At 46.3% G+C, this 22,003-nt stretch overlaps 2 protein-coding genes across 2 annotated transcripts in view; one reads left to right on the top strand and one right to left on the bottom strand.

Annotated features, from left to right (window-relative positions):
* LOC149331552 (neprilysin-1-like) overlaps nt 1-22,003 on the top strand; it is a 36,071-nt gene that overhangs the window by 8,480 nt on the left and 5,588 nt on the right. The window lies entirely within an intron of this gene.
* Nucleotides 330-20,990, bottom strand: LOC149331553 (peptidoglycan-recognition protein LF-like). Its single transcript, XM_089555743.1, has 8 exons — nt 20,978-20,990; nt 20,559-20,906; nt 19,269-19,474; nt 11,632-11,808; nt 7,377-7,491; nt 4,168-4,416; nt 2,981-3,267; nt 330-515 (listed from the first exon to the last, which is right to left on the bottom strand). The coding sequence occupies exons 1-8, from the start codon at nt 20,988-20,990 to the stop codon at nt 330-332; spliced, it is 1,581 nt and encodes a 526-aa protein (XP_089411869.1).

Raw genomic sequence — 22,003 nt, 5'->3', positions numbered from 1 at the left:
ACGCTGCTATCTCCTAAAAGCCCATTTCAGCTCAACTGATAACGTGACGATCCCTGTAGGGTAGTTGCTACCGGGTCTATCGCGATGGACATCAAAGTTTGCTTCAAATGGTAATATTGAGAACGCTGTGCAGCTCGCCTTTGCAGGCTCTATGTTGAGCTGAAGTGGATGTTGCTGCACTTAGCGCTTTCGAGTACAGAGTGACGCTTGATACTGCTACTCCCTGTATTAGGACCACACTCCGGATCCCACAGGAGCTCTCCACAGTGAGACCCATAAAGTAAGACACCTCTCGATAAATAATAGTTTTGGTAAAACAATAACGCACTCTACACAACCGTGCTTTTACTCTTGTACATGGGTGCTCGAGTAGGGGGCGCCTCGCAGATGTATTTCTGCAGCCTCCCGCCGAAGTGTGTCCATCGACGGATGTAGGCGTACAGGGCATCCCCGGGACACGTTCGGCAGTTGCCATCTCGGTGGCCGTGCAGTGTGTAGTTCGGGTGGATTTTGCCCTGCGGAGAGCGACGGACGTAAAACCGTGAATACTGACCCAAGAGATGGCCTCAACTGGCGCGAGGAAGCAGCTTTGTTTATTCCGACGATAGTTATTTTATAGGCAGACAGACAGACGTCCGCTCAGGGCCTATACTATACGGGGCTGTTCTTGCCTCCGGAGAACTCGTACAACGCCCAAACTGGCAAATGGCACTAGGCCTTCCTAGCACAAAAATGGGACTCAAGATAGTTCAGCAGGCTGCATTCAAACTTATCGGCCTCCATATCATTACCCCTCCTTCCCCGATCCCAAATAACCTCCGAATCGCCTCCATTCCGAAAAATGTTATAGCCGATACCAACCAAGGCAGACGTCTGGCTCGCGTTACCAATCATGGTCACCGTATTGATTGGCGAGCGTCCCTATACACATGCATTGCGAATTCACGTCGGAGAGACTGCTTATTCAGTTGCGACTGTGCAACTCGATTGCGACGGACATCCTAGCCCCTTTAACTGATTGACCCTACAGCGACCCTAGCAACCCTTCCGAAAATCATTTTATGGACCTCCCCACAACACTCTCTAACCCCTGAGGGTATACCTTACATACTGATTCTATACGGGTTATACGGGCAATTCGTACGGGTCGGACTCCTGCGCAAATGCACGATGATCTACAAGAAGCTCTCGCCAAGCTACACCCGCACACTCTCACGTTGTGGTGGATTCCTGATCACGCTGGAATCCCAGACGATGAGGAATCGCCCCGCCCGCGAACTTCAACACCGGGTGCCCGGGATTCCCTGACCTTATCCACCCACGTGGGACGCTACTCTCCACTACGAACAAAAGATAAATCTTCACTACGACAACATTACAGGAGCTCTTCGTACACTTCCTGTTGCGGACAAATCTTCCATCAACGCAAGCATTCGTTCTTCGACGCATACACCTAAATACATTCTCTACACCTGCCCATTCTATTATCTACCGTATGCGACACTACACCTATGCCCTATTTGTCCCGAAACTTATGCTAATTTACAAAATTTCCGTTTCTCCTGCCCCGTTGCTTTTCAGTCTCCTCATTTTTAATTCGCATCTTCCCCAATGTGGGGTGCTTGGCTAGCCTTGGACCAACCAACATACCAGTTGGCTTTGGTAGCCCTGGCCCAGGAAAACCTCAACGCTTAAAATTGTTTTGAAATAAAGCCGTCTCTCTCTTTTAAGGTCATCTAGAAAATATGACCCTAACCTCCTACACATACTGTCATGTATCTGCAGTATGCTCGAGATGTATTCGCGGTTGTACGCAGTGTGCTCGTTAAAAAGGTTCCGCGCACTTCGTTGTTATCCAGGTGCAGTTTACCTGTAGATCCGCATTTTTACCCAGGCCGGCTTTGTTAGTTCGGACACAAAAGCTCTAGAACCAATCTTTGCAATAAGAAAAAAACATGCCTCTGGTCTTTCGTCAAAAACCTAGAACCATTTTGTTCGTTGACGCATGGTTGCGGAATGGGTTTAGATCATCATAGATTTTGCCCGCTTCTATATACGCAAGATCACTGAGCGGTGAAAACAGAGCACTCGAGTAGTCTTAGCACCAGTCAGTTTTAAAGATGAACAATGAAAAAAAAAAGTTACATGCCAAGGCCAAGCTGCAGCGAGATAATACTGCGATCTCCAAAATAAACTGTCGTTTGGTCTAAGTGTGACTTATGCACCTCCGGCAAATATAGCAGCCATTAAAGTGACAGTGAGGACAACTCCATCGAATTATTATTCTCAGTAAAATCGATCCGTTGCCCCTTTCTAGCTATGTGTACATTTGTCTGGCATTAAAGGACACCTTTATAGCCGAGAAAATTGTAGTTAAAAAGTTTCCCGCCCATCGATTCAAACTCGCGACGTCATTACGCAGAAAGGCGGGGTGCCGCCGCTTTCAGATGAATCATGGTGTAGCGTAGCCCTGAGGGATTCATGCCAAAAAAACGGTGCGAACGTAAGCAGTTCACTTTCGAAATCGGTCGATGATGGCGACACCCTATTTCAGTTTAGGTCATTTTAGCCTTCAAAAGCTCCGTTCATGAGAATGGTCTCTTCGCGCTTAGATCGTGGTACCCTATCGAAACCGACCAACTTCTCTCTGTCCTTAGTATCTTTTAAAAGTTTTCGGATACATACTCTCATGGGTCATTGACTTGTCACCCACAATATCATTAGCTGAACCGGACACTCAGGAGCCTGCAAGAGAAAGGCTATCGGAAAAGAGGGCAAGACAAAAAGCGCAGTGGTTTCGTCGAATAATTTCACGGATATATATGAACATGGCCTCTAACCTCGTTCAGAACAAAAATTAACTTTCTAGAATGTGCCTTTCCTCTAGTACACATCCTAAAGTTTCTGTAGTACTTTCCCTTTCAAGCTAGGTTTCATGAATCCGCCACCTCAAATAATAATTCTGATAAACGTCAGCTACGTCTGTCGCATCCACACTCCTCTCTCCTCTTCCCATGCATCGTAATCGACTGATCAATATGAACACTTCGCTTAATCGTACCAGGGCGACTCCGCACTGCAGAAGCTTCTTCAGGGCCCACAGCGCCCTCGGGGTCGGCAGGTGTCGCGAGAAGTCGCCGATGAAGGCAGCAGCCAGGGCCTCACTGTTGTGTTCTTTAGTGTGCTTTCCGATGACGTCCCAGCCTCGGGACACGTACACTAGTCCGTCGCCCCCTATGAGAAAGTTGTAGCCGAGGTCGTACCAGCCTGGACAAAGACGTGCGAGAGGGAAGAGGCAGGAGGAGAACAGAATGAGTTAGTGAAGAAAGTCGACTTAATTATACCGTCACTGAGATCATGAACATGAAATGGGCATCGCCAGGCCATACAAAATGGTGGGCAAATGACAAATGGTCCCTCTAGAGTAAGGAAGTTGATTCCAAGGGAAGACGTAAGTAGCACGGGGTGACAGAGCCGGCAGCGTGGAGGAATTGAATTAAAACTTGAATTTCTTCCTTAAATGGACATAGTTGTCATGATGATGATGCCTACCCCGACGACGATTTTCCCGGGGAATGTCTCTCATGCAACTCCCGCTCTGAATAACTCCCCGACTTCTTCCCTTATTTCGAGGGGGGGGGGGGGGGCAGCAGCGGAAGCAAGAAGCCATTACAACAGCATCAGCCACTTTCACCAAACTGCCCACTCCAGAAACCACACAGGATCAGAAGATATTCAAGTCATCCCAAGGTGGAGTTGTCATCGTGTTTACTGCTCCAACATGCATGCTGGCATATCACGGTGGCATCACCATGAGCTATTGTTTTTTAACGTATCAAACGAAGCTTCCGCTGTCATCTACAGCAGTTATCGCCTCTCACCCCGCTTAGCAAATGCATACTCATCCCCTCCACTACCGTCGGCTTTCCGACACAGAAGTACTGCCTTTTTCGTCTTTGTTCATATGCGCCATACGCTTGGCCAGCCCCTTTGGCTCGGAGCGAGAAAGAAACGGTCAGATAACCATATTTTATATTCCCAATGAATGCGTACGCTTTCAATGTTATTGCGGAGTTTCAGTTAAGTGTACCGTGCTTTATGATGAGGCCTTCGCGCTTAGCATGCATGTAGAAGGTTCGTTCCACAACAAGACCACCGCACGTATACCTCTGGTGTCCATGTGAAAGTTCTGCCAGTGCCGCATCCTCTCCGAGCACGTCCAGTAGTTGAAGCACTCCGGACCTTCCGTGTGGTGGACGAAGAACCGTGGCACGGGTTGAACTTTCAGCCGTTCCTGTTTCCTGGGAGGCCGTGCACCCCATGCAAAGCGAGGCACGAACCTAATGGCCGAACAAGCCAGCATCCCCCGGGTTTTCGAGTCTGGCGGCCACTGGTGTACCCACAGGTCCGCAAAACCTGGTTCCAGTTGAGGCAGATAAAAAGGCGCGAAAATCGTAACTGCAGCTGAACCTCGCTGTAGCGAAGTTAGAAAGGTCGTTGATTTTACGCGGAATAACGCTGTAGCGTACGCTGCAAAAGTACGCTACAACAAAGAGGCTGCAGCCATGAACAAACTAACCTGGAATTACGAAGCGACGACCAATAACTACGTATGGTACAGAATCGCCACGAGGACCAGAACTGATAACGATTATGACACCAGTCCAACAGTACCGAAAGCACACCAGGATCAGCGTAAGTGGCGTTAGGCAATCATAGGTGTTTGCCTTTGTGTTTTATAGTTTTACAATCCAGCGACCCATGCCTGAGTGCTTCCTTGCATAAAAATCTTTTTATTGTGTACTGCTTCTTTAACTTAGGTGCTGTAAAAGCGTTAGCATCACAGGGACATTCCATTCTAAGGCAAATTCTGTCAGCGTTCTAGTGGATGGGTTCATCTAGTTGACTGATGTTCTCGTTTATGCACAGATTCATGTGAAAGCTTTTGTCTTCCCTTCGTCATTTCAGGTTAGCTTGTTCATCGCTCTACTTTTCCAAGGGCACAGAACATGACGCCAAAGTCGAGACTGCAGTATTGCATACGAGCGCTTTCACTGGTCGTAGACAAATGACCAATGACTTTTTTGGTGCTGGCCTGCATAGACATTAAGTCGATGCAAGCGTCGTTATGTTGAATGTAATTGATTAGAGCAATGTCGTAAATACATTGACATATGTCTGACCGGAATTCAGTTATGTGTACGGATTAGAAGTGAATTATAAAAATGCAATGATGATTAGTTTTAATGGTGTGTACGGGCAGGTTTAGCCAATAACCGCAATGACGAAAGGCATTTTCGTTACAGAAGGGAGGATAGAAAGCTCATTTCCAAGCGCTTTTCACTCGGGAAAGCGGGAAGACATCTTTTATAAACATTGCCCTTTTTTTTCGTTATTTTCTTTTTATTTCTGACATTTAATCTCGAGAGTGCTGCTCACATGCTGGGGAATCCTGGGATAACCATGGGCACTGCACGCGTAGTCCTTCCGGCCACGCGTCCTAATGCTGAGTCAATCTAACCGCAGTAAAAGTGATTTGTAGACCTTTCGCGCTCTGAGTGCCTCTTGCGACGCCTCCGAGAGCAGCAACATATGTGTCGGGTGAGATCGGAGGCACACGTTCAGGGAATAGTGGCTAAAATTTCAACTTGTCTAAATACCGTTGGTGAGTCGAATATAACCAGCTCAATTTTCCAATCACCGGGGCCTTTACCGTGAGAGGAGAATACATGCTTGTTATCAAGATCAAGAAGGCTATTTTAAGGACTGCGCCTGCTACTACACGCGAACCTTCAAACAGGTTGTCGTAGGACCTTGGTGGTGCCAGCATTTTACAGATGGTGTGGAACATTGGACGAATTAAACTCCATTTAAGTCCTTGCTAGTAGTTTAATAAGGCAGTGTGGTGAGTTATAAATAGCATCTACTGCCAGTGGATTGCAATATCAACCAGTTTCTTTAAACTTTTCGTGTCAGTGGTATGACTGGCGAGCAAGATGGCACAATCAAAACTTTTAACCCTGCAGCCGACGCACACCAAACATTTGCTGATGTGCCTCCCATAAGACAAGCGTTCTACTCTAGTTTCATGCGTAAGTAAGCATATTTAACATCAAGTGCTTCCGTGTTTTTTTTCTTTATTTATCAAAGTAAGTATTGAAACTCTAGCTTACACCCATAGCTTTTAGGAGTAATGGTTGGTCCAAATGTTAAACAAGCACAATAATATCGGTAAACCTTATTATGACCAAATAGAATCACTACGGCCTTGAGTAATGGAGAAATAATTTACATGCTGTACTACAAGAACATGTGATAAGTTCGACTGCAATAAAATAAAATGACCCATTGTGAAACCTTTGAATCAAATCGCACAAACGTGTTAGGTCCCCTGCGGAAAGAAGGTTCAGTGGTAGTACGAGCTCTGAAACCACTATGTTTATAGGTATCGCACTGACGGAAGCAGTTTTAGATTGGTTGGAATAAAACATTTTAAAACACACACAGGCAGCGAAATAGACCGCAGGGCAAGTACACAGCGTGTAACGGCGCCAATGCAAACAGCGTCAATACTGACTAAAACACGGTGCAAAATTGTAGAAAAAAATTACCAGACGCTGAGGTAGCGTATGACTTAGCGTTAGCTGTAAGTTTTGATTTGTTTTGTTTTGCATGGACCATTTTGAAGCCAACCTATACAGCGCAAGAAGACAAAGCGTTTGGCACCACTTCGAATGTCCTACGTCAAGTATTTCGGTCGTAAACCAAAACATTATAATTTTGGAGACCAAAGGTCCTCGGTATGAATCCCTATATTAAGCTGAGCTTTGATTCGACTTGAAATTTTATCCTGCATAACACGCTGAATCGTTTGATACCTCTAATATTCTACGCCAGTTAAGTGGCTCACAATCTGTGTACCAATGATACCACTCAGGGGTTCAGTTTTGCTGTTTGCACACTTGGATATTTGTGTGGAAACGAAGGTACAGCAATATATGTTGCACTTCGGTGCAGTTTATAAGTATACGCTGTTGATAACCGGTTGGGTCGCAAGGTATGGTATCATGGAATGGTGCCACTTGGTTGCCATGTGGGGTGCCACCGCTTTACATATTATGGTGACCATACGGTCACGTGGTATGTATACACTGTTGCTATGCGACGAAGGCTGTTGCGGCCGCCATTTTGAGACAGTGGCTTGGATTTCAGAATAATGCGAGTAATTGAGCGAGCGCTCTAAAAAGGGCTTATTTGAGCTGTTAGGAAGTTGAACGATGCTGGCAGCAGACAAAGACAAGGAAGACTGGGACACACCAGTTATTCCATCCGCGATCAGAAGTGACAACGAACCTTTGCCCCTCCAGCTCTCTTACCTGGCGTAGCATTCTGTAGCGCAACTCCGATGAGAAGAACGGCGGATACAAGTCCGCTAGCCATGCATGCAGATTCGCCACGTCCCCTCGTGCGCCTTACCCGTTGACAACTTCGCTACCGCCCTGCCAGATATCCGCGGACTCGCATTCATACAATGGAAGCACGGGGAAAAACACTCTGTCTGCACAACTGAAGCTTCTACGTGCGCGCGAAACAATGCAGCTGCATAGTAGTGAAGGCTGCTCCCCAGGCGCGGGTGAAATTTTTCTTCATATCCCTCGTTTTCAATAAGTTCCATTTTGCAATCCCTTTACCCTTATCTTTTCGTCAAAGCGTTATTTAGTACTTTTTAAAGCAGTTATTTATGTACTTTAGAGGTCGGCATGCTGTTTTGGTTCTTGTGACTGCTTCGTTTTCTTTGTTATTATTGTTTGAATCTTGATGCCTTAATTATCTGTATTGAAGAAGATAATAGATCCTATTCTTTGTCATGTGCTGTCTAAATTGTGTCATCTTTCCATGAGGGACTAATGTTTCACTCAAGGTACCATTCCTTCTCTCTCTCTTTATTTTGTCTGCAACGCAGAGCTCATATTTATTTATTTATTTATTTATTTATTTATTTATTTATTTATTTATTTATTTATTTATTTATTTATTTATTTATTTATTTATTTATTTATTTATTTATTAGTACAAGTTATTCGCAGAACTAATCTACTACATGTGCAGGTTCGAGAAAAAATGTACAAAACAGTGCGTAAGACAAAGTTTCGACGACCAAAATCTATATTTTAGGTGCCACACGGACAGATGTTGCGGACACCGCGTTAGTACGTAGCTAATTCCATATTGTGTGCGGTTAACGGTAAACGCGAATGTTGGAAGCAGATTTAGCGAGATTTAATACTCTGACATTCCGAGTGTGTTTATTACGTATTATGCGTGATGTACAGTCTTTAATATGTCATTTCTAACCATGGTATTTATCATTTTAATAAAGGCGTAACTGTGATATCGACACAGTAAGCTTCCCCCGGACACAGAGATGCGGCAGTCTAGCTCATTTGCATAACAGACACACTGCACGTTTCCTCCTGAAGCAAGGGGTATAAGAGGCAAGTCTTTGTACTCTTCCCGATTCCCGCTTTAACCCTTCGTTCTTTAGTTACCACACCTCGCACAGGTACTTCAACAATGGGCGCACCAATGTTTTGTAGGCTGTTAACTTTGTTTCATTTGAACTAAATTTTAACTTATTCCTGAAGTACTCATCAGCTTTACCGTTAATAAGCATGGTCTATGACCTCCAGTTCAGGATTGAAATAATAGATACTCCAGCGCACCTGTATTCATCTACACGTCTAAGCGAGTTTCCTCGTCCAGAATAACCAAACTATAATGGTTGGCGTCTGTATGATTCGGTAAAGCAAGTTTTTCTTTCAGTAAACGACATTTGCCACACATTATACCAATCATCTATTTATTAAAGCAGTAATTTAGTCAAGTTTTGCCCCATAATGCATGACCCTCAGTGTAAGTTATGCAACCGTCGGCGAACAGTCTAAGTTTAATCTGCGTGTCCGTCACAATGTCGTTGACCTACGACAAGAAAAATAAAGTCCCGGAGAAGAAACATGTAGTGCCCCTTATCTCACTTTGAATTTCCTCGACTTCGTACTTTCGGTGCTTACAAACGGCCAGCAAATTGTGTATGCCGGTAAAAGTTGTAAAGGCGCTAGCAACAGTGCTTATAAGACACACATGTCAAGGTACTGGAAAACATCTATAGCTGGCGCTCAGCCATCATAGTCCTCCGTACAGAAAATGATAAGAAATCAATCACGAATTGTGCCAGGCAGGTAGCCATCACCTATCCAGTAATATTCACCGCGTGCTTGCAGGAGGTACCCACAGAACTGGATTGTGAAGAGCTAGCAACAAATCCTAATGGTGAATGCCTAATGGTAATTTCAGATTTGCTAGTGACATTTCCTAGCTAAATAATTCAGAGGACGAGTTGAAAAGCATGATCTAGGACCTGGGCAGGCAAAGCAGAATGGTAGATGTAATAATGAACAGAAATCTGGAGTACTGTTCAAAAGTCTCGAAAGGGAGTCGCAGTTTACGACAGGCAGCGAAGCACTGGAAGTGGCAAGGAAATACATTTACCTAAGGCCGGTAGTAACTGTTGATAGTAAAATAACTAGGGGTGTGCGAATATTCGAAATTTTCGAATATAACTCGAATATTAAATTTTTAGTATTCGTATTCGATTCGAAGTCCAAGTATTCATGTTGTTTCGAATATTCGACCCGACGCGAATATTCGTATCTAGCCGAATATTCTATTGCGAGCACCGGCGTTCATTTCGGTCCGCAAGTCCTATCGACAGAGACATAACAACATGGCGGCGCCCACAGCAATGCTAACAATGCGTAACGTTGGGCCATGCAGTAGCTGACTGCACTGGTGAGCTTCTTTGTGGCTATACCTGCGAAGCTGGTATAGTCAGAGCTGTGCACGAAATACCTCGCAATACGAGCCAGTTCAGTGCCAAATGAAAGGGCATTTTCTGTGGCTGGAGAAGTCGTTCCAGCTAGAAGGGAACTACTTCTGCCTGACCATGTGGAGCAGCCGGTTTTCCTTCACGACAACCTTTTATGTTCATCCCAGCAACGCGCTTTTACGCTTATGGCAAGCTAGCCTTGATCAATGCTGTGTACTAGCCATCTTCTCTGATATTTCCAGTCTTCTAAGAACAATGTTCGAGACTTTGATACTTTTCGTGTAGCCACACACACCTTTTGTGCTCATTTAATCCCTGATAGCTGAACTGTGATGTTCTTGGGAGCTCAAATAAATGTTTTGTAGTGGTTAAATGCGTCTGTCCTTGATTATTCGATATTCGATTCGATATTCGGAACCAAGTATTCGTATTCGATTCGTATTCGAAAAGTCTGATATTCGCACACCCCTAAAAATAACCGATAGTAAAATAGTCAATGTCACTATGCGCACTGGTGCTCGTCACAGTTAACTCAACTTCATTCATTCATTATACTTTTCTCGACTTGGTATCCGACCTGAAAATTACATCGTTAATGATTCCACACGAGCCTCGCGCCATAAGCATGCCCTTAGCCTGAAACCTATTTTTGCACGCACAGATGCCTACAAGTTTTCTTTTTTTCCGAGAACAGTTTCTCAGTGGAATGCTCTACCGGAGAACTCTCCGTTGTTTTGTAATCATTCTTGATTTTCACTGCTGGTTTAGTAGCTGTGCTGTAACCGCGTTCTCAATTGTACTTTTGCTTTGCTTGTTTTGTTGTATTTATATCGTTCGTTACTATCGCACCTGTTTTGCTTTTCCCTCCTGTATGTATTTCCCTCTCCTGCTTGGACATACAGCATGTCCGCAGAATTCAATAAATAAATAAATAAATAAACAATGGCGCGCTCCCTATGGGTACTGGTGCGAGTCTCATGCAAAAACATAGTAGTATCAGAAGCTCTCAAATGTTTATTTTTTATTCCGTTTTCATCGAAGTTGCACAACCTATGTACAGTAGTAAGGGCAAGTAATGTTGGAGACCATGCTTGTTACCAAAATTTCATTTTTGTTTTCAGACAAAAGCTAGATGGGTAGATAATCGTACATTTTGACAAAGTGATCTCCCTCGCTCCTGCTTGTGCCTTTCGCCCTGTAGAAACGCTGCTGCAGAGGTGTCCCTTCATGAAAGTAGTAACTAGCTCGACTGCAATCGTTATCACGCCTTTGTTGCCTCCTCATCGACGTGTAATCAAGAGCGAGTTCGGTTTCGACTAAATTTTTTAGAAAACTGGGCATTTCCTTTCGTAGCCGAGGGGTTGTGTTTGCGTAGATGTTCATTGCTGTAGGGTGAAGATAGGGACTGCCGCGCCGCTCACTGGCTGTTGTTCCATTTCACAGGGGTTCTGTACCAATAGTTAGTTAGTTGTACCTAGTTAGTGGTAGAGAGAGGGTGTGGTAGATGGTCCTTGGCGATCACAAAATGAACAAGGGAGGGGAAAACCTCAGGTTGCTTGAGCCAACGTTTCGACAAGAGGACTTGTCTTCGTCTGGGCCAGGCGTGATAACAATTGCAGTTAGTTAGTGTTAGTTAGTGTACCTAACTAACTAACTAACTCTGTACCAATAGATTCATTAAATAAGGCAGCCTGAGAGAAATGCTAGTTTCGCAGAGCAGGAACACGGGCGTTCTAAGGAGCAGCGCTTCCACTCCTGGACATGGGAGCCCGCGTGGTAGAGGGCGTCTCGCAGATGTACTTCTGCAGCCTCCCGCCAAAGTGCTTCCACCGCTGAATGTACGCGTACAGGGTGTCCCCTGGGCACGTCCTACAGTTGGCGTCCCGGTGGCCATGCAGTGTGTAGTTCGGACTGATCTTGCCCTGCAAAAAGTGACAGATATATTCCAGTTCGTTTAGGGTAAGACAGTGAAGGCAAACCGAGGTAGTGGTTGCAATCAGAGCAGGGCGGGTTCTCGTGTTAGAGAGATATCTGTATTCTAAACAGAGAGGTACTGACTGACATAGATTGAATTTACTTCACAAATTTTAACTAGATATAGTTAAAGGCCCCGTCACGCAGAAAATCCGCCGTCGGCGTTGTCGACTTTCTGAGCGAAAAACCACGAGCGTGACTATGGCAGGCGGTACGCAGAGAGCAACCTATGAGGCTAATGGGCCACCCAGATCACGTGACCTTGCGGTGTCATCGCAACCTGCCCACCGGACAGTGAGCAAACTGATCCCTGCGGCAGGTGGCAGTCAAATTAATGATTGGTCACTCGGGAGGAGCAACTTGGGCCGCACAAGGCCCGCAGCTAGGAGCACCTGCCATCGTAGGGCAGTGGCGCATCGCTTAACCGCTGCGCCACTGTGCCACGAAGGCTATGAGGACCCCGAGGGATCGATGAATGTAAAGTAGAGAATGGCTTTCTGGATATATGAAAATTAACGCCTTGCGTTATCGCGTTTGTATACTGTTCAGTTCCGCTGTGGCATGTGCTACTACTGCTAAGTCAGGTTTATAATTTCAGGTTCTGTTCCCTCAGCGAGCATTCTCTCAAGGCTAAGGCAGACAGTAAGGGCGTTGATCAGCGTTCTAGTCCACCTCCATGTTTTCATGTTCATATTTAAACTTTAAATTGCCGTTAATCTAAAGCTTCTTGTTTTCTCGCCTGCCTTACTTTCCTGTCGTTTCTTTGCTGAGCGCTAATGTGGATCAGATGGGCTACTTTTCAACTTTTTCGTTCAGGTTTCTCTGAGCCCAGCTGTAGTTCATTATGTGACCAGAATAGACAAAACACAATTGGCAGAACATCTCGGCCATAACTTCCCTCGCACCTGCGACGACAAATACAATAGCTACTTCTACGATAGCCTTTTAAAACGATAGCCATTTCCTAGACTTCTCTTTCAGCAGAACAACGCCGCAGCCTCTTTGCCAGGACGGCGAGTAGAAATGGGAAAACGTGAAGTGGCACAAAAAGGGCATAGAGCACACAAGCATACAACGCCGTCGAAATCAAGAAGCTTAATACTAAAAAAAAAAGTTGGTAAAGTTTTTAAACGGCGTAGACGTGCGAAATTTTCTGCATGGGCTATTGCTATGCTAGCTTTGGTCAAAGTCACCCTGAAGGTCACTCTCCCTATGGCTACAGCTGACGCGACGCTCCTCCGAACTTTCCCGAGCAGATTCCCATTGGCTGCAGCTTGCGCAATGCTCCTCCGAGCTAACCCGAACTTTACCCGAGTTATTCCGGGGCTTCGCAGATGATTCTTGGCTGGGACCGTGTTAAGTATCGCTTTCGCACTAAGAGCATCACTGCAAAAGGCGGTTCATGTAACACGGTTTCACTCACCCCTATGCCTGTTTGTACCGCGAAGCCTTCATATAGAAAGACTTTGATTTGAGCTAGTTGGTTGTAGAATATGGTTTACGCAAAAAGCGTGCTGGCGCTAAAAGACGGAGTTTAACAAAGACACACGTGCCAAAAGGACAGAAGCAATGATTACAACGCTGACAAAGACCCACTAAGAAAACTAATCTCTTCATCTGACAACGACACAGATGGCTTGCTTATGCAGATATGGCCCCTCTTCTTGATGTAATATTGAACACGCTGATAACAAGATTGCCGGCGCCACATCGAAGAGCGTGGGAAATGCTGACTCATCTTAGACCGCGCTATGCTGCACTTGGAAAGCATTTCACACTGTCTCCCGGCCACGGTACATATCTCAATTTTTTTTTGTTACTTTATTGCAGGTCATATGGTTAGGCGCGCTGAGAGCAATTCGTGGACTCGTGGCGCCTCTATGCGGGAAAAGTCAAAACTACACGATCGAAGGCAGCGCTGTGGTTCCCCCAAGTTAAAAGCGGCTGTTTTGAAACCTCCATTTTGTCTACTCCTTCGAACAAAAGGCAGGCGCAGTTTCTGCTTCACTCAGTGCGAAACACGCGAAGTGTAGCGGCACGGTGGGTATTTGCCGCTGCTGTCCGAGTCTGTATACACTCTTTGCTTCGTGGAGGCTGGTGAAATTCATGCTGCACAAAGCGAACAGCCATTGGGAGACGGGGGGGGGGGGGGGGGGGGGACACGCAAAACAATGTCGACCGCTAATTATCAACTGTTCCGCTGAAAAGCGGATCAAGCTATTAAGGAATTAGAAAAAAAATCAGAAAGACGGTTAAAAATAGAACGTGAGCGTCACCATCAAATATATCGAGTCAAAAATGTCACTTCTCTATATACTGTCAAGGTAAAATATGTCATAAGCTTGCATGGTTTGAGCTGGCTTTCTTGTGGGGATAAATAACGACAATCAATTTTTCCGTCTTTATTTTTGCCCTCCTCGAAACGTTTAGTTCAAGTTTGGCAAGCACTAAGGTTATTTATCCCGGCCGCGGCGGCTGTATTCCGATGGAGGCGAAATACAAAAACGTCTGCGTGCTGTGCGAAGTGAGTGTAAACGGTAATTTTTGACGCATTCCACTGCAAAAACAGATTTAGTAACGGACATTCGCGCAAACCGGTATTTTATGGCGGTATAAAGAAATGTTTAAAAGCGTTGCATTCTGATTCAGCTCCGTGGTATGTTTTGGCTGTAAAGTACATTTTGTTCGGGTGAATTCACTAGAAATTCTCAGAAGATGCACTTAATGCATGGTGCCCGTAGCGCCCCTAGCGCTAATTTCTCGAACCATCGAACGAGAACAGACGGAGAAGCGGAGCAGGAGGGCAGCAGAGGAAGAGGAGAAGCAAAGGGCATCTCTATACTCGGCGGCTGACGCTCATGTTACGCACTACAGGGAATGGTATTTTTGGTGAACCGCTCGCGAAAAACGTTGTAAGGATGGTCGATAATGATTATAGTTGAGATGTCGATCCCAATCGGCACTGAAGCTTCCTTGAACGTCCTGTGGACGTTGAGGACGTCCATAGGATGTCCAAGAGAGTTCCAGTGTCCATTGGAATGATGGAGAAATCATTCACTAAAAAGCTCTTAAGCCACTTTGCGCTCTCACAGCCTTCTCGTACGTAATTTCGACGTCCAATCCAAGTGTAGTTCACAGCATAGAAATTGGATCTCTAGACAGTTATGAAACGGTACTTCGCGGATATGCCAGTTTCGCCCCCTGGGCAATTTCTTCAGTTTAGTACGCAGCGTTAGAACGCGGCCCCTTTTTGTGATTTGTGTTATTTTACGGTCTAAACCAGCCGGCAGAGGAGCCAGGAAAGCAGTCTTTCAATGCACACTTTAATAAAGCATATCCGCCACATCGCTAAAATCGGTGCCCAGGAGCTGTCTACATCTAGACAATGTGTTTTCCGCAAATGATCGATCGCCTCTTTTTTTGCATGCAAAGAGGCAACGTTCATTTCAAAAAATATTTCTGCATTGTCTCGCATATGATGAGCGTTGTAAGGTTGTTTTATTGCTGTGAGCCTACTCGCTGACAAAGATTTCTTTGTTGGTACTCGCGGGACACTCATCTTGCTGGCCTCGAGAAGAACTGAGTAGGCAATGTTCCTTTGTCGGGCTCTGAATTGCCAGATTTGTAAATCCAGAACAATTGCTAGCCACGAGCAGTCATGAGCAGCCTACAGTCGTTCGTTTTAGAGCGATAATAATGCTCGGGCGCAGTAGATGCAAATAATACAGCCAGCACAAATATATTTCTTACTGAGTATTTCTTGGCCTCACTATTTTCTTATTTTTTTTTGCATTACAGATCGTCTCCTACATTTTCGACATTAAGATTTTTAAATTACAAAACTTACTCGCCTGCTCTAATTTTTCTTCTTTTCACTCAGCTTTAACACGCTCACTGCAGCAGCAATTTTCGTAGCCTAATTCCTGTGCCTCGTGACCCACCGGTGATGCACACTTAAATTTTCATCGTTGCGCCGTGACCCACCAGTGAGCCTCCGGCCGAGGCCACGCTCTGGCAAAGCAAACTTCTTGGAACCGCCAACAGATGGCAATAGCAAACTGACACGTGGCACATCTTATACTATGTGTCAATATCCATCCAGATGTCGATGCAGGCACATTCCCTCTCCCTGAGTCCCTTTGTTTCAGAGATAACAAAGGTCGCGTGAGTAAATCTAGGGTAGAAGTTAGCAAAAAAGCGATTGGAAGATTAGTGGCTCAAAAGCAAGGTGGTGACGTAAGGCTAGGACATCAGGATTAAAAATTAAATTTAAAGAAGACTTGGTGAATTGTGTAGATGTACAGTGAAGTTTGACGGATAGCTTAAATAAATGTGAATACAAAAAGCCGAGCACGGTGAAAAATGTCACCACCGCGTTTCAAATGCTCCCATCAATCCATTCATGCATCTACGGCCATCTGTGCATCCATCCACCCATCCATCTATATGTTTTCGCTTTTTCAGCAAAATCTGAGCGGTCCCATGGCTATACCCACGGCGTCATCACACGAGTCAGTGTTCTTGGCCGCAGAGCATGAATATGCTGCATGGAGGAAGAGAGAGAGAGAAAAGGACGGAAAGGCAGGGAGGTTAACCAGGCGATGCCCAGTTGGCTACCCTACACTTGGGGAGGGGAACAAAGGGGAAAAAAGGAAAAAGAGTGGCAATGAAATGAGTGGCAAAGAAATGAGTCTGTCGGAAAGAACTAAGGAGAGGCCCTGACGTCACTTTTTGTGAAGCCGCCCCGCAACCGGAAGTTGGCTCGGCTCTCCTCACTATCTTCTTTCTCCACCGAGCTACGGGACGGTGACCGCGCGCGGCTCGCAAGCGCTTCGTAAAAGGAAGTTATAAAAAAAAAAAAAAACGCGCCGCTCGCCGCTACAGTCTTACACCTCCCTCCCCGCAAACACGCACCTAGACACAGACCGGCGCATAGATGCGGTGAACCTTTTCCGACGCCAGGGGAAGAAAGACGACATTGCGCGCCATCCTCCTCGGGCTACCGCACACCCGCCGTGTGGCCTTCGAAACGCAGGTTAGCATCGCCGAGAGCGGCTTCATGTTTCTGTGCTGTTTGGTGAGGTTCGCAGATCAAAACAACGCTTCTTCGCGTGTCGAAGCGCGGTTCCGGAGTGCCACCTTTTCACGAGATTCATTTCAATGCATCGATCGCTCCGCGTAACGACACCAAGTTTGACGAACAAAATATCAAATGAGCGGTTATTTGCTGCATTTAAAAGTAATCCTAGATGCGTGCGTAACGTCACGACGCCAGGCATGTAGACTTTAACACGCAAGGCCGAACACACCGTGCCGAAAGCCCGTCCACCGCCACCGAGAAACACTCGGGCCCCTAGCAACAACGACGCTAACGACGCCGTACGCCGTTGCTAGTGGCCCGAGTTTTCTTAGCAACAACGACAACGTTGCTAGTGGCCCGACTTTTTAAGCCTAAATTTTGACGTCACTTCCGCCACATTCTCGTCAATGCATTGGAAATACGAAGGGCCTCTCCTTAGTTTTCCTTCCTCCATGATATGCTGCATAAAACGCTGGAGATACACGACGTAGTTAACGTGTCGAACACTTTGCCTTAGCTTGCATACCTCATCTGCGTACATTCTCTTCGTAGGCTCAAACTGAGATCCTTGATTTCCGTTCTTTCCTGCATCTAGCTTTTCATGTTCTTTTTTTTTCTTCAAATTTTTAGTAGCATTAAGTTCATATATCTGGTTTTCATACACGCCTTGCCCGCTTACCCACTCTTTTCAAAAAAACGTCATGCGAATAGAGTGCATTACTTATTGCCTTTTTCTGTTTTGTCGTCACTGAGCACACAGCTGTAGCCCATCGATTAAGCGACCACGTCGGTGAGAACACAATTGGTTGAGTAGTTGGGCCGCAAGTGTTTTTGCATGTGCGGCGAAAAATTTTGTGATTTGTTTTTTCGCTGCACGTGTTTTCATCTTAGCTGCGGACTCCCTCTCATTCAAGGAAACAATGTCTCGCTGGCCTTCGTAGGAACAATGAGCTTCCACTAGAGCGCAGCTCAGGTTTTTCTTGTCGTTCTTTGAAAACGCTGCTCTGAACAGTTGGCAGTTGGAAACTGGCCTATGTTGTAATGAGCATAGAATGTTTGTAAACATTTTGTCGCCATGCGTTCTCGCTGAAGACCATGCCGACAAGTATTTGCAAAAAGGTCGGTTCATCGTGTCGCGTTTTAAGCGCCTTTGTTTATATAACATTTGTTTCTTAGACCTTCTGTTTAGAGTCTTTCTCTCGTTGCGTGTAGCAGGCGGGCTACAAGAAACCGTCAGAACGGTAACGTTCGGAATCAAAGGAAAAGATCTATTCTGCAATGGCGAGAAAAACAAAAAACAAGAAATTATGTACAGAGGGCAAAACGCATTGTTTAGAACACGCTCTGAGCGTGTTTCCGGCGTAAAACACGATAACTAGCGATAAGACTTGGTTAAAAATGGTCTCGATGTAAACATGTGCAGTTAAACTCATAAAATTTCATCGCCATTTTTTGCCTTCTTGGTCGCAGCGGCTTTGGGAGCTCCGGAACACACAGTTTGTTTGTTCTAGGCATGTGTTTTGCCCTCTGTACAGTCTGTCCTCGAGAACTTTGCATGGGGGAAATTTATTCGTCTATAAAGAAGAAACTTCGTCGCCTGAAGATTAGTATAGATGTCCTGTTACAAAATACTATATTTTTGAACATGTGGCAATAAGCACGTAACACGTTGATCTAAGCTCTTTCTTTGACTCTGTATACAAGTAGCACTTTGATTACTCGGTCATGCATTTTGGTCGGAATCTGGATATTACTGCGCAAACAGATATCCTCAACTGTGCACCGCTAATACTTTCCACAGCCAGTGCAACGGCGTGGGCGTCATGTTTCACGTATACCTCGGTAGATAGCAGGCGCGTAAGCGAATGTTAAAATGAGCACTGACGAAAGTGATTAGGATACTGACGAAAGCGGAAGATGAGTGCACATTGGGTCGTGTAATATTAACCTCATGCATCGCTTATGCCACCGAAAGTTGGATTAAATATATTATGGATACAGGGCATCTCGTCCAGCACTCAGTCACTTGGGAAACGGTCAATTGATTACGGGTCATTCTGACTCGAACGTGCCTGTTAAAGATCCGCGGGTGGTCGAAATCTCCGGAGCCCTTCACTACGGCGTCCTTCATAGCCTGAGTTGCTTTGGCATGTTAACCCCAATAAACCAAAGAACTCCTGCTTCCCTCTCCGCTTTAGTTCCATAACATCATCGACCCAAATCTGCATTTTCATAAATCCCACCTCAAGCTACCTTCCTCACGCTCCTCTGCCCTGTACGCATGCATCGTAACTGAATGGCCCGAGTAAACACTTCGCTGTACCGTACCAGGGCGACTCCGCAGTCCAGAAGCCTCTTCAGGGCCCACGCCGCCCTCGGAGTCGGCAGGTGCCGCGAGAAGTCGCCGATGAAGGACGCCGCCAGGGCATCGCTGTTGTGCCCCTTGGTGTGTGCGCCGGTGCGGTCCCAGCCCCGGGCGACGTACACCCGGCCGTCGCCCCCGATGAGGAAGCTGTAGCCGAGGTCGTCCCAGCCTGGATTGTCAAAGACACGCGAGATGAAATTCTTTGTTGCTGTTTTTACTCATTTTTTATGCATTTTTGCTGCGAGCGAAGGAAGAGCCAAATGGGAGTGAAAGCAGCACTTTGTCGTCGCGACGAACGATTAGTCCGTGGGAAAAGCGTAACTGTCGCTGATGTCACGATGTAGATATAGTTGGATACAAGTCAAGAAAAACGCGGCTTTTCCCTGTCAGAGGGCCCCCTTCCAGGCAATTCTCATGAACCTTCTAGCGGGAATATTACAAAACAGGGAGTGGCATGACACTGCAGAGAGGAGACTGTCCCCTTTCATCTGCCACTCCCTGTATTGTCACGATAGCACGTTCGTGAGAATCGGCCGACGCCATAGGCTGGAAAGGGGCCCTTTGGCGGGGAAAAGGCGCTTCTTCTTGAATTGTATCCGACTATAGTCTTTTAGGGAATTATAGTAGCCCTCCTGGACCACATGTCTGCAGATGGCACTCAATCTAAGAGTGTCAACTGCCCAGCCCATATGTCCCCTGCGGCTCAGCCCCAAGTCGGCAACATTGTGCCCAGGACGCAGGCTAACAATTTTGCGACATACCGCGGCACCGGCCACGTTTAACCTGGAAGAAGAGAAATGTCACTGCAAAAACTCCTAGACTTTTAAACATACACAGCGAAGAAGCCGCCACCGCTCCGTACTTTTCGCCTAGGCTGCCGACTCTTATTCTCAGAGATCCAAAACGGCGCATGCTCACTGGCTGACAGTGAATATGCGGCAATGGTAAGTTCTCATAGCTCAGAAGATGTTCAAGCCTTCACACTGTATTGACGTCATTGAGGTACCTTCTGAGACACATGCTCCTTTACCACAGCGAAGACACATTCCTCACTGCATCTTGAACATTCCCATGCAGGAACTTATTCATTTCGTACTCACAGCCAGCGATTATTTGATCTTTCCCAAACACATGCGCTCTGTTTGGAGTTACTAGAGAGTTTCAGATAGAGAGCTCTTAGAATGTTTCATGATGACGTCTCCCTGTTGAACAGGTGAGAGGCGCCCCGCGCAAGAAGGCCATTGCATGCAAACCTCTTGTGTCCATGTGGAAATTCTGCCAGTGCCGCATTCTCTCCGAGCACGTCCTGTAGTTGAAGCACTCCGGTCCTAACGTGTGGTGCACGAAGAACCGCGGCACGGGTTGAACTTTCAGCGGTTCCTGGTTCTTGGGTGGACGTGCACCCCAGCCGGAGCGGGGCACGAACTGGATACCTGAGCAGGCCAGCATCACCCGTAGTTTGTATCCTGGCATCCACTGGTGTCCCCACAGTCCTGCGAGCCCTGGATCAAGTTGATGGTAGAGAAGGAAAGCTCCGTGAAAATGAGAACTGCAACAACCTCGTAACAAGCGTGTACGAACTGTGGAGCCTTTAGCGCAGGCTGCATTTTACGGTCGGTATTCTGCGCAGTCGTGTTTGCTGACAAAAACGAAGTTATGGTAGAAACCATACTTCCCCCGTTCATCACGTGCCATAATTTCAGCAGTCAGGGCATATCGGTGTGTACCGTTCGAAAGGTCTTATCGAAGGCTATTCAGTGACTTGATTTCTGCTGCATATTTTAAGTTATTGCTCCTCGCGCTTCTCTCACGCTTTATCTAGATTCCCTAGCCTGATCTAGCTTGATTTAAAGCCCCTGGTTGTGTGTGTGGCGCCATCTGTGTTTTGAGCTATGCGCTATAGAAACAAAATGTAGATTCCTATGGGCACGGAAGATGACGCCACTGTCGTGGCGGCCAGCAACCTTTGAATGTATACGTGCTTTTTCTCTGGCCATCGATGAATTTACATTGACTGCTACTGTTTCGTTGCAACTTCAGGTGACCCTGCTAGCTAACACCTGGTTTAAAGGAAACTGTCCGCGCAATGATTATCAGAAGTCGGCCTTACAGGCCGCCGGAGGCTGACGGCTGTGTACGCACGGAAGCACGATTTGCTTGTCTCACATGGTGCATGGCAAAACGGACATAAAAGATTGTAAATAAAATAGCAGTAGTAAGAAATAATTGTGCCAAGAATGTCATATGCCGTAGAAGTGAGTATTCAGCACCTGCGTTGAATGAGTTCGGAGAATTGCATGTAGCACTCCACCTCAGAGTGAGCGGAGAGAGCAAAATGGCCGGATATTTTTGAAATGCCAGCTGCATCGTGTACACTCGGTGGCAATCGTTCTGGCATCAGCCTCATTCCAACAGTGACATATTGGGCGTTGTAGGAAGCCCACCGGAAGCGTGCGATGGCCGTCATTGGAACGAGGGGATGCAATGTCCCGTGATTGATACCGCCACTTGTTCACTTCCTGGATGCGAGGCTCGACGTTCGGACCGGCGCGTTCTGTAGATTGCTGAAGGGAACCATGAGCGCTATTTTGATTTGTATGCTCTGGTGGTTCGGAGAAGTCAATTATTTTCGGAGGAGCTTCTCTCTACGCCGGTCTGTCACGCGTATGTTGCGCATGCTGAGCACACGTAATGACGT

Source organism: Amblyomma mixtum, chromosome 8 (assembly GCF_055824585.1).
Source record: "Amblyomma mixtum isolate Tamu chromosome 8, ASM5582458v1, whole genome shotgun sequence".
NCBI classification, from domain to species: domain Eukaryota; kingdom Metazoa; phylum Arthropoda; class Arachnida; order Ixodida; family Ixodidae; genus Amblyomma; species Amblyomma mixtum.
The sequence above is the reverse complement of the archived record's forward strand: the minus strand, read 5'-3'. Positions and strand labels throughout refer to the sequence as shown.